Below are 13,286 nucleotides of genomic sequence, written 5' to 3'. Positions count from 1 at the left end.
TTATGTTTTTATCCATTCTGCCAATTTTTGTCTTTTGATTAGAAAGTTTAATTCAATTACTTTAAAGCAAATCATCATGATAACTAATGACTTCTGTCATTTTAATTTTTGTCTTATAGCTTTTCAGTTCCTCATTACCTATATAACTCTTATTTTGTGTTTGATTTTTTTTATAGTAGAATTTCTAAGTTAGTTTTTCATATCCTTTTGTTTATATTTTATATAACATATTTTTTGTGGTTATCCTCAGGATTACATTTTTTATAGTAGAATTTTTAAGTTAGTTTTTCATATTCTTTTGTTTATATTTTATGTAACATATTTTTTGTGCTTATCAGGATTACAGTTAACATCTTAGAATTATAATTCTTTAGTTTGAATTTATACCAGTTTAATTTCAGTAATATAAAAAATTGACTTCTTTATCTCTATCCATGGCCCTTTTGGTCGTTGATGTCAAAGAATCACAACTTTATGCAATCTGTGTTCAAAAAAAAAATTAATGCTTTTTAAGTATTAATTGATCTCTTTAATTATATGAAAAAAATTGTGTTACAAACTAAAATTACAATAGAACTAGCCTTTAGACTAATAACCTTTTTTTACAAAATAAATTAGTCATAAATAATGTTGAAAACAAAAAGTGAAGTTACAAACTTGTTTTAATAAAACTCACTTTTATAATTTTCCCATGAATTTCCCTTTATTGAGATTTTTATTCTCTTATATGCCTTTCAGTTATGTCTAGTGCTCTTTTATTTTACCTCATAGGACTCTCTTGAGCATTTCTTTGCAGAGCTAGTGGAAACCCATTCCCTCAGCTTTAGTTTATCTGAGGATATAATTTACCTGCCATTTGTAAGGGACAATTTGCCAAATATTGTATTCTTGGTTGACAGGTTGGTCTTGTGGTTTTGGGTTGGGATATTTATTTATTTATTTTTAGTATTTATATTTTGTATTATATTGGCCTACCATCTTCTGTCCTCCAAAATTTCTGTTGAGAAATTTGCTAATAATTATATTGAGGATCAGCTGTATGTGATGAGTCACATCTCTTACTGCTTTCAATATTATCTTTTTGTCATTGAAAGTTTGATTATAATTTAGTTGGTGGAGGTCTCCTTGATTTTATCCTACTTGTAATTTTTTGAGAGATTTTTTGAGAGATATGAATGTCTCTCATCAAATTTAGGAAGTTTTCAACAATTATTTCTTCACCTATACTCTTACTCTTTTCCTTATGGGAATCTGATGATGTATATGCTAGTCTACCAATTGGCCTTCACAGTCCTTTAGATTCTGTTCACATTTCTGTGATCTTCTTCTTTCTGTTCCTCAAACTCAATAATTATTTTATCCTATCTTAAAGTTTGCTGATTTTTTTCTAACTGTTCATATGGGCTTTTGAATCCCTCTGGTGAATTTTTTAAATTTTATCATTCATTTCATTATTGTAATTTTTATCTCCATAATTTCTTTTTGGTTATTTTTAGCTCTTCTAACCTTTCATTTTACATTGTTTTTGTTTTTGTGAGTTTATTTTTTTATTTTCCATCTCTCTTTAGCTCTTGAAGCACCTTTAAGACAGCTATTTTAAAGTCTTTGTCTAGTATATCTGCTATCAAGTCCTTTTCAGGGGCACTTTCTGTTGATTTTTTTCCCCTTTGAATGAGCCATACCTTTCTGTAAATTTTTGTTCAAAACTGGACATTTGAATCTAATAATGTGCTAACTCTGGAAATCAAATTCTTCCCCTACCCTAGAATTCACTGGGTTTTGTTATTTTTGTTTGTTTGATTGTTACAGTTCAGCTTGAAGTATAAATTTAAGGTCTTCTCAAGTCTTTCGAGCCTTTTCTTGGGCATTTAATATCACTTTCAAGTTTTCACCATATACACATTTGTTTTGGGGTGTACTACTTGTTAATATATGGCTACTAAAGGGGGACAATAATAAGAGTAAAGGGGAGAGCAATAAGAAGGGTGCTGGCTCTTTGAATTATGTCAGCCAGAGAGAGAGGCTTGGAATCATGGAGGTGCAACTACAATGGCTGCCTGTCTTTCTGTCTGCACCTCTTTGATGAGATGCACCAGTTGTGATCAGAACAGGAGCACAGCTGCCTTTCACATGGCTGGGCGGTGAAGGATAGGTAGCTACTACTATGCTAAGAGCAGAAATTGACTGAAATTATCCACAATTTACAGTCTAGGACTTCCTTTGGAAGTTACAAGCCTTCAATAGAGTCCAGAGTTCAAAAATAGTTATATTAGACCAATGATTTTCAATAGTTTTTGTCTTATGGCACATATAAACTAATTACTAAAGTTCTATAGCACACCAAATATATATATATTTTGCCAGTCTGACTGAAAAATAAGTACAAGTTTGATTCTGTCAGAGTGAAGAGCTATTGTTGTTTTGGCTGTTTTCATTTTTTTTATTTGACAATCTAAGGGAAGAGAGGTCAGTGCCCCTAACTAAATATAAGTACTGCATATTTTAAAAATTCTTGCAACACACACCTGTGCCTTTCGCAGCACACCAGTTGAAAAATCTCTGTTTTTAACAGATTCTGCCAGTGCAATTGTTATCTAGGTGGGAAGACAGGTCTCTGATACTTTACTACCATCTTCCCAGAATTCTTTCTGTAAATGAATTTTTATATAATGCATTACTCTTTAAATTTTACATTCTTTCACTAGTGAATTTCTGTTAGGTAAGAAATAGCTTTAAGGTTTTGAGCTTTATTTGATTCGGAGAAAGATTACTGAACACTGATTTAGGATCTCAATCAGAGTAAACAAACAGAAGCAACGCTATTTAAGTGGAAGGTAGGAAAAATTGGAAGCTCATGTTGTTTTCCTTTATCTAGAATTCTGTTATTTAATATTGACTACATCTTCTGATAAGCAGTCATGTTTGTGTTTTATTAACAAAAAATTTAAATAAAATAAACAAATTGGTGCTTATTAAATGAGATTTGATAGACCATAACTGTTTAAAACATAGAGGCAAAGGATGCAAATAACAAAGACATAAGTTGATAATGAAAGGATAAGGAATCACTACTCTGAAACTTCTATGAGTCTTAAATGAAGTTTCTAATTCAAAATACTAATCATATTTTGCACTACGATATAATTACCTGCTGCACAGAATTTAAGATTTTTTCTAAATGCCTGAGTAGTCATCAGAGATTACAGAATTTTAAAACAAGATAAGACTTTAGAAATTACTTTTATTTGGTTGATTGAATTTAAGTTGGAGAGTTATTACTTTAGAAATTCAGAAATACTTCTGAGAATTAGTATTACAGTGGTAAGGATCTCAATAAAAGTTAGAGAAAATTGTATTTGTCTGAGGCATAGCAGAATATACTGTGTTCCCTTTAGATATTGATAAAACTATTTAAGTCTTTTAGCTTCCATCTGTTATATTTTTAAAGAGCATTACAGTTTAAAACTAATTTTGAATATTATCCTTTGAACTCATGTAGAATTTCTGAAAATATCTGTGAAGCTCACCAAAAAGTGTCTAATATTCTTCAGTTTAAAATTTCCCAGAGAAAATGAGAGAGATGCTTTCACAAAATAATTGATTTTTCCATAGGTAAAAATGTCAGAGATTTAATGAGAAAATCAAAGTTAAATGTATCATATAGTTAGGGTTTTAGATTTTCTCCGGTACATTTAGGATAAAGGTTATTGATCTTACTTATTGAACTATAAATTAAAACACAACTATAGGTGTATTTTTAATCATTAGTAGTGTAGAGTTTTTATTGCCCAAATAAAGAACCTCTAACTTCTAAAATGGGTGGTATGGAAAAGAAAAATTACACAGGAAGTAAAAAAGATCCAACAGTACTTTGTTCAAAACATAAATATCCCTTCTAATGGAAATGCAAACTTCATCATGTACACATGAATGTCCTGACAGCTGTGTTGTCCTCACAGCTTCCACAGACGACAGTGCAGCTGAGAAGAAAGGGGGGACCCTGCATGCTGGCCTCATTGTTGGAATTCTCATCCTGGTCCTCATTATAGCAGCAGCTATTCTCGTGACAGTCTATATGTACCACCATCCAACGTCAGCAGCCAGCATCTTCTTTATTGAGGTAAGTTTCAAGTGTTACACACAAAAACCATGCTAGTTGACACACACTCTTCATTTGCTAACATCACTTGTATTTAATATTTAGCACATTATTTCTTCATTTTGCAATTGGGAGCAGGCTGATTTCACACACACATACGCACATACACCACAAACACACACACAGGTATTGATAGATTGCTTTCATGTGATGAGTTCAATTACTTCATCTCAGGAGCTTTTAAAGAAATAACCTATCCTGCCTTTTATAGATCTAAAGGAAAATAGACCTAATCTAAAAACAATACTCTTTTGCCCATTATACCAGATATGTTGAACAGCTGTTCTGATTCTTGAAGGAAATGCAGCATATGCTGGAAGATAAAGAACTTGACTTTAATCAATTAATCAATAAATATTAATTAAGCACTGGCTGGATGCTCTATAGTGGGCCTGATCTCAAAATGCTAACAAACTATTTAGGAAAAGTAATAGCTTTACTCACTATGAATTAACAGATATAACAATAAGATAATGCTATGGGCCATCGCCACTTGGTATAATGTGTGTATATTTATACGTTTATATAAATACGCACACACACACTCTCATACAAGCACAGAGAAAGCACTATGTTGAATCAGTGTTGTGTTTTCAAGTACAGAATGTAGATTTAGAGCCAGTGCATTGGAGCAGTCAGATGAAGGACCAGGGTCTGTGTATTACGGACCAGGGCCAAACCCTGATGAGCAGAAGGTCTGAAATTGGGAAGCCTGGAGGCCACAGGACAAAATTAAAGTAACCAAGTCACCTTCTATCCCCCAGGTGATTGGGCTTCCCAGGCCCTTTTATGTACAGCTTTCATTCCAACATCTTAATGGGGCCAGTGCTCTCCCAACACCAAATAAATACAAGAGCAATAAGGAAATCTTTCCTTTCAGAGTTTCAAACATGTAAATTTTAAATATTTTCCAGTTTATTGATTGATAAACAGAAAGGTTGCTTAGAATTTTGTTCACTTGTTGTGGAAGAAATTATCATGCCTTTTAAGTTAAATTACCTTTGTTACCTATGAAAGGGAGAGGTGAGAATCAATTAAATAATTGCTCTGAAGCCCTATATGGCTCTTCACCATAAAATTGAGTGCAGCATCTTTAGGTTGGCATTCAAGGCCTCGCAAACTGAACCTTGTCTTTTCTTCTCAGTCCTTATCCCATGGCTTTCCAACTTGTACTTGGCACTGTCATCAAATTTCACTCTTTGCTCTTCTCTGTGCACACCCCAAATTTTCCATCCCACCAAGGCATTGCTTATTCTGGTTCCTCCGCCTAAAGACCTTCACTTCCACCTCAGTTCTTGAGTTCAAGATCTGAACAGTCTTCAATGCCGTGTACTCTGACAGCTGGATGTAATTTCTCCTCCTCTGCGATCCTATTCATTATAACATAATCGATTTTTTCTCCTGCATTTACCTTTCTGTTCTGCATTAGTTAAATATGTACATGATTTATACAGACTTTTAAGTTCTGTAGGATTTGGAAGTAAGTAAGTTAAGTTTCTTTCAAATAAGAGGTACCCCACCGATATTTTCTGGGAAAAAAGATAATAAATATACTAGGACATTTCAAGATTTCACTAAAATTTTACATATGACGTATTTCAGAAATGGCATCTTATTTAAAATCTTAAGAATGGAGAAATCATCAGGCACTGCACTTAGTTAGAAAGCTGTTAAGTTCTCTTCATGTGCTGGGTTTTCACAGAAGACAGTATAAAGCTTAGCCAAGGTCGTGAATGCATGCCTCAGAGAACTGAGCGACAAGCTGTAAGTCTCAGCGACTAACCAGACAACAAGCTTCTGCCGCAACCCCGCAGATGTCTAAGCCTATAATACACTGTACAGTTTATTTTCTGACATCGTGAAAAAGAAGATACTGTGAAATATCTGATGGTGATTGTATTAGTGGAAAATTGCACAGAGCAAAAGACCTACTTCACACCAGGTCACAGCAATCCCTGTATGAATACAGAGTGAGACTATTAAATAGTGAATGTTTTTGTGGTTTTTTTGGCATTTGCCTTTTTGAATTAGTTGTATTGTTTTATAAGTAGAGCCCATCATCCATGTGTTTGTGTGCATATTTTACACATACATGTATTTACAGACTCTTTAGAGCTAGAAGGAATCCCAGAGATAATTCGGTCTTCTTCTCTCCTAACGCAAGGGAAGAGACCAAGGCTCAGAGTGATGGAAGACTTCTCCAAGGTCAAAGAGCTACAATTCTAGGAAGGACACTCTTTTCTTTTCACACTCATGTGAAGTAGAATCATTCTGCAGGTCCCAGATTTTCTCCTGTTGGCCTTTTCCCTTCCAACCCAATCAACTATCAGTTTCTGCTTCAGTCACGACATCTCTTACACCCTGCTGACCCTATGCAGCTCACAGTGGCTGCTCAGGGGATGGTTTTTAAAGATGATAATCATATCTTTACTATTATTAGAGCTCACCCATGTTTGCAAAACAACATACAGATTCATGATGACTGCATAGTTAGTGAAACACCAGATCTATGAATTTGAGGGCTTTGAATTACCAATTAAATTAGTTATTGGTATATAAAGAGATGGAGTTTATCGATATCACGTAAATTGATTTTTTATCCCATAGTACATGGCTAATTTTAAAATGAAATTGATGTACTTTTTGCTTTATGAAAGCAATACTTGTTCATTATAGAGAATTTTCAGAAATGTAAAAGGAAGAAAAAGTCAGTTACAGTCCCAATGTACAGAAACAATCACCTTACTATTTCAATTTATTTCCTACTGGAATTAATATATGCATAATTGAGGTTTGTCAATTTAATATAATTGTGATTTCACTGAAATGAACATTGACGTTCTTTTTTTTAATCAAATAACATTTTTCTATGTTATTTTTTATAAACATCATTTCAATGGCCATATACTAGTTCATTCAACATCCACCCAGTAGCTTTATATAGATTACCTTTTATGCTAAGTGGCAGTTCAGAAAGCACTGAGGGCTTAACATTGCTTTTTCTTCCAAAAGAACCTTATTTCAACCAATTTAAGACTGTGTGTTAGTTTCCTAGTGCTGCTATAACATATTACCAAAAACCTAGTAGCTAAAACAATACACAATTATTATCTAACAGCTCTGGAAGTCAGAAGTTTAAAATCAGCTTCACTGGGCTGAAGGTGTCAGCAGGGCTGGCTCCTCTAGGGACTTCAGGCTTCAGCTGCCATGTTCAGCTGCAGGTGCTCCTTGGCCACTGCCCCCTTCTTTGCATCATTCCATCCTCTGCTTCAGCCATCACACTTTTTACCCCTAACCATGAATACCTGCTTTCCTCTTCTAAAGCCCCATGTGATTTCCTTGGGCCCCCATGGATAGTCTAGCATAATCTCCCCATTCTAATGTCCTTAATCTAAACACATCTACAAAGCCTGTTTTGCCATATAAGATGCCACAGATAGCTTTTGCCAATAAAGAGAAGACATTTTTGGAAGGCCATTTCTTTGCCTAACACCGACTGCATCAAATGCAATATGCAATATACACTACCCGTTAAACTATGACTTACCCTGGACTATAAGAGACATCCCAATCTCAGTGATATTAAAATATGACCCGGCTGACCAGGCAGTGGCACAGTGGATAGAGTGTTGGACTGCGATGTGGAGGACCCAGGTTCGAGACCCCAAGGTTGCCAGCTTGAGCACAGGTTCATCTGGTTTGAGCAAAGCTCACCAGCTTGGACCCAAGGTCACTGGCTTGAGCAAGGGTTTACTTGGTCTGCTGTAACCTCACAGTCAAGGCACATATATATAGGCATACACACAAGTTATACATTGGGTCATTGGGTCTATTCCCCAAAATAGAATAAAAATATATATTGCCCCAATGTATAACTTGTGTGTTTCACAATAAAATCTAGACTTCATTTGAACACTTGTAGGAATTATTAGTTCCTGGGCTAGACACTGTGTATATGATGATGAAATTTAATGACTTAATTTACCAGAGGACATAGCTAAGTTCACACAACCAATCTAGCACTATGGGGTATTTAGGCTCTTCTCATTTTTTACTATTGTAATCAGCCCCATTATGAACATATTAATGGTAACAGTGACACTTATTAAATTCACTAATGGAAGTGATTTATGCTTACTACCTCATTTAATCCTCACAAAGACTATAAGAAACACTAAGATTATCTCCCTGTAATTAATGAGGAAACTGAGGCACAGAATTTAAGTAACTTGCTCAACATCATGCATTTGGTCAGGGGCAGGGTCAGGATTTGAGCCGATTCTCTCCAGTAACCATATCCTTAACCATTAGGCTATACCACCTCACTGCATATAGAAATATAGGAAGATGTATATCTATGGACATACATTGTGTGCTTAGAATAGATTCCCCAAAATAGAATAAAAAGATAAATGAAGAATTTTAATGCACTGAATATTGTGAAAATATTGCCCAAAAATGTATACCAATTTACATAGCTACTGTTGTTACTGTTTATTTATAGTGATGACAAAGATTGGCTCTGATTTATTTTTCGTTCTTGCAGAAAATATACAGCAGTTAATATATATTACTGGACATAAGCACTCTTCTTCAAATAGAGTGTTTATATAGCCTTTAGCTTTTAAATTTCTTGTTTATAGGAAGAAAATGGGATAAAGTGAGAGAATTAAAATCTAATCTAGAAATTCTTTTTTTTAGAATAATGTTTTAATTTTTTAATTTATTTATTTATTCATTTTAGAGAGTTGAGGGAGAGACAGAGAGAGAGAGAGAGAGAAGGGGGAGGAGCTGGAAACATCAACTCCCATATGTGCCTTAACCAAGCAAGCCCAGGGTTTCGAACTGGCGACCTCAGCATTTCCAGGTCGACGCTTTATCCACTGCACCACCACAGGTCAGGCCTAGAAATATATTCTTATGTGGAATTCTAAGTGAATGTGACTAAATGCAGTAAAATGACTAAAATCAAGAGAAAGGTAGGTGAGAATATGGAGATCTTGATGATAAATCAAATCATCAGCCCATATATTGTAAAATAAAATAATAATTAAAGTAACTATTACATTTCATATATTCATATACAGGATTGTACAAGAGTTCCATCTTCCTAAGGCGTTCAGTGTTTATCTGAAATAATAGTCTGTTTTTCATGAACTTGTTTTCTGTATTCCTCTGTCATGCTCTTCAGATCTCACACTGATCATTTTGTTTTTTGGTTTTTTTCTTTTCTTTTCTGTTTATTTTTTACTCAGTGGCTTTCATTTTATGTTTACCTGTCTGGCTTTTCTCAGTAATTCTTTAAAAACTATTTGAATTTGACCAAAATCATTATATTCTGCAAGAGTAATTAACATGCTTTAAAATGTTTTTAAAAATTAAGTTTATTATCTTGAAACAAGATAGAAAACACTGCATGTGTCCCTTAATTTTTAATAGATTTTGATGACACTATTATGTTTGTATTTCTTTGGAAGAATTAAATAAGCCTTAGGTTCTATATTATGTTTACTGAACATTTCTAGGCACAAACTTTGTGATTTATTATAATTTTCACATTTATGAATATAGATTGTAGAGATAAATGTTTCCACTGTTTAATACTGCCACATAACTATTTAATATTTTTAAATAAAACATATAACATGTAATCTAATTGAAGGTAAGGTAAATAATATTATAACATGGTAATCATATAAAATATACCCTTGGAAGGATTCTATGTGAACTATAGATGAAATAATTTAGAGTGACAAACTTAATAAAATAATTCATTTTGAACACTGCTCTTGATTTTTTAGTATTTTAAACAATAACTGGTATTTAAACATTTATGTACAGATTTGATTGTTCTATATTAATATTAAAGAACAGAAATGTGTAAGACCCTAATGATCAAGATGATCAATACCTTAAATAATAGATACTATGAGTAAAATATTCAAGGGTTCTTTTTTGAGTAATAGAAAAGTAAAAACTAAGAGTTCTCATCTTGCTCTGATACTGTAGAATAGTACTGAAACATCTTCAGAAAAGAATGAGCACTAGGAACTCATTTAAATTCAGTGGAGAAGAAGGCAAAAATGATAAGAACAATACCCCTCCTGTCTCAGGAAGGCAGTGAGATTTCAATGGCAATGGAATTGGCTTTAAATAAATTCTAATTCTCACTCTGGAGATTGGAGAGAACACAGGCTAGTGAGCTATGCTGTCAGTGTGGCAGCCACTGCCTCCTCGGTAACTACTTAGCCCTGGAAATGGAGCTAGTCTTGAATGGGACCCATGGAAAATAAATGCCAGATTTCAAAGTCTGAATAAAAAGAGAATGTATACTATCCCATTAATTGTTATATTAATTACATGTTGAAATAAAAATACCTTGGATACATTGGGTTTAATATAGTATATTGTTAATACTAATTTTACTTACTTTTATATGCGGCCAGTAGGTACATTAAATTGTGTATGTGGCTCACACTGTATTTCTCTTGGTCAACGACAGTTTATAAAGAAAATCTTGTAGAGAAGAGGGGATTAGAAAGTCTGATTTGCTCCATACCTTTTGAAATTGAAAAACCAAGTGATTATTAGCATGAGGGAGAAGAAATTAGAAACTTGAGTTGGCTAACAAAAAGCTGTTTGATATGTTGAGCAATTATTCACTCATTTTATTTATTTATTCAAATTTGTTGAGCTCCTATTATATACCAGGTACCCAAGGTACAGAAATCAATAAAAATAGAAACATGTATAGACAAATGATAAACATATTAATCTAGGCATAAATTTCAAACTGAATGTCTAATTTTACAAAAAGGACAGTCTTTATAAAATGCTTGAAGAAAAATGTTATCTTCTTTGAGCAGTAAGATATTATGAGTCAAATAGCCAAGGATATAAGAGTTTGTGATATTTGTGACTAAATTTGCAATTTGCTAATATACTGCTCACAAAAAATTAGAAGATATTTCAAAATATATATGAAGCAATAAAAAAATGAAGCATTTGATTTTTTTATTAAACAAGAACATCAGAAAAGTAAATGACAAGTCAAAGAAAGTTATTCAATTATACAAATCAGATGCAAAACCAACTTTTATTTTATTGCTGAAAATTCACTATACAAAAAGCGAAAAACACTGGAGTATCAGCACATTCCCCGATCTCCTAATTTTTTGAGCAGTGTAATTGAGATTTATAATATTGCTATTATTATTTTATTATTTAGGACTTTTATAGAGGTCTGGGTATATATTTGTAAAAAATGTAAAATAAAATAAAAATGACTTCTATCCAAAACAGGTAATTATCCTGAAAGACAAAAACAATCGTGCCATTCTAAATTATGCATACTGATTTGAATTAGAAATTGCACAAGGGTTTTCACAATAAAATCTAGACATAAATATATAAACACCAGTCATTGTTTATATTATGCTTTACAATTCTTATTATTGCCTGGGGACCAAAATATCTGCCTTTAGTGTAAGTGCCCTGTATTTTCCATCAGCAAAATCATAGAATGGTAAAACAAAAGGAAACTTCAGCATTCATGCCACACAGGGATTCTGCAGGTGTTCTTGAATAAAGTGTATGAATTCCCCAAGTACCTACCACAGATACATTTCCTTGGAATTTTATGTTTTAGCTTAAAACCTTGTGCAGATTTTGCACTATATTTTATAATATTGACACATTTGTTTGCTGGAAGAAGGAGGAGGAGGAGGAGGAGGAGGAGGAAGGAGGAGGAGGTGAAGGAGGAAAGAAAGAAAGAGAAAAAGAAAGAAGAAGAAGTAGGAGAAGGAGGAGGAGGAGGAGGAAGAGGAGGAGGGGGAGGGGGAAAGAAAGAAAGAGAAAAAGAAAGAAGAAAAAGATTCCTCCCAGTCTTCTACCAAAGTTAACATTCTGAGAGACAATTATGATCTCTTCTATATACAGCTAGTGCTCGACTTACGACCATGATTGGTTCTGACAGACTAGTCATAACACAATTTGGTCATAAGTTGAATAGGCTATATGTACAGTACTGTGAAATGTTATAAAAATCTTTAAGTCATATTTTATCATAATTTTCTTTGTTCATTTTATGCCATTTATATCATCTCTACACCATTTTGTTTCTTATTTTTACATTTGTCAGGTTTAACTAAAACACTGCATTACCAGTACAACTGGTTTAATATTTGCAAAGACAATTTCCTCTTGGTAGACATCTTGGGAGGGGTTTGATGAAAAATATCCAAGACACCAAACACAAATTGCTGTACCAAGTCTGGGATAACAGTTGAAATGGTGCACGCGGAGATGGTAGTACTGCTGGAAGCTGGTCCGCACTGTCGTAGGCCCAGCTGACCAACACTTGTGCTGCCAGATGCGGAGCTAGTAATTGTGATTGTAAAGTCCAATGGTCGTAAGTTGCATAGGTTGTAAGTCGATCAATATTTGTAACTTAGTGTATGGCCCCCAGTTATTGCATAGTTCTAGGTTTTGTAGATAAAGTCAAATCAGCAGAGACTGGAACCTAAGTGGGAGGTGTCCTTCGTACACCTTTGTTGGAGTCAATTCGAATGAAGAAAGAGAAACCTGGGATGGAAAAACAATCCCCTTGGGTCACGTGACACCTAGTTTCTAAGCCGAAATTTGAACTTGGAACTCTTCATTCTAGCTCTGTAGGCTCTACTGCTACAGCAACAGCATTACAACAGTCTTTTGAGTGGTTTGCCACTCAAGGATTTCCCATTCCGATAAATATTGTGGAGAACAAGGAGCCATGGAGAATATGATTAAAGAAAGACAAGCAGCTGTGGCCCTCATCTTTTCCTGGCAAACAGTAATGCTGCCAGGAGAGAAGCCAGAAAGGAGCCAGGCAAGGATTCAAAGGCTGCTGCTGGGAGGGAGAAAAGTGTTTACTGAAAGTCTGGCATCTTCCTTTGCAGCTGCTACATGAATCGCACTTGGGAGTCAGGATGATGTGATCCATTGCCTAACCTATATAATAAAAACAGAAATTGTTTCCTAGACCTATGAATTTTTTTTTAATCTTAAATCACATGTTTTTTATGAGTTTTGCCCTTAAGATATTCCTTAGTCTTATTTCAGTCTTAAAGAAAACTTAAGGAAACATTGA

At 33.9% G+C, this 13,286-nt stretch overlaps 1 protein-coding gene across 2 annotated transcripts in view; it reads left to right on the top strand.

Annotated features, from left to right (window-relative positions):
* The window catches only part of PLXDC2 (plexin domain containing 2), a 527,178-nt gene that overhangs the window by 484,715 nt on the left and 29,177 nt on the right, over positions 1–13,286 (top strand). For both annotated transcript variants that reach the window (XM_066384654.1, XM_066384653.1), the window contains one exon: positions 3,960–4,120. In XM_066384654.1, the coding sequence (XP_066240751.1) occupies positions 3,960–4,120 (161 nt within the window). The remainder of the gene's footprint in view (positions 1–3,959; positions 4,121–13,286) is intronic.

The sequence above is a fragment of the Saccopteryx leptura genome, chromosome 5, assembly GCF_036850995.1.
Source record: "Saccopteryx leptura isolate mSacLep1 chromosome 5, mSacLep1_pri_phased_curated, whole genome shotgun sequence".
In the NCBI taxonomy this organism is placed as follows: Eukaryota; Metazoa; Chordata; class Mammalia; order Chiroptera; family Emballonuridae; genus Saccopteryx; species Saccopteryx leptura.
This window is presented reverse-complemented; position numbering and strand designations above follow the sequence as displayed.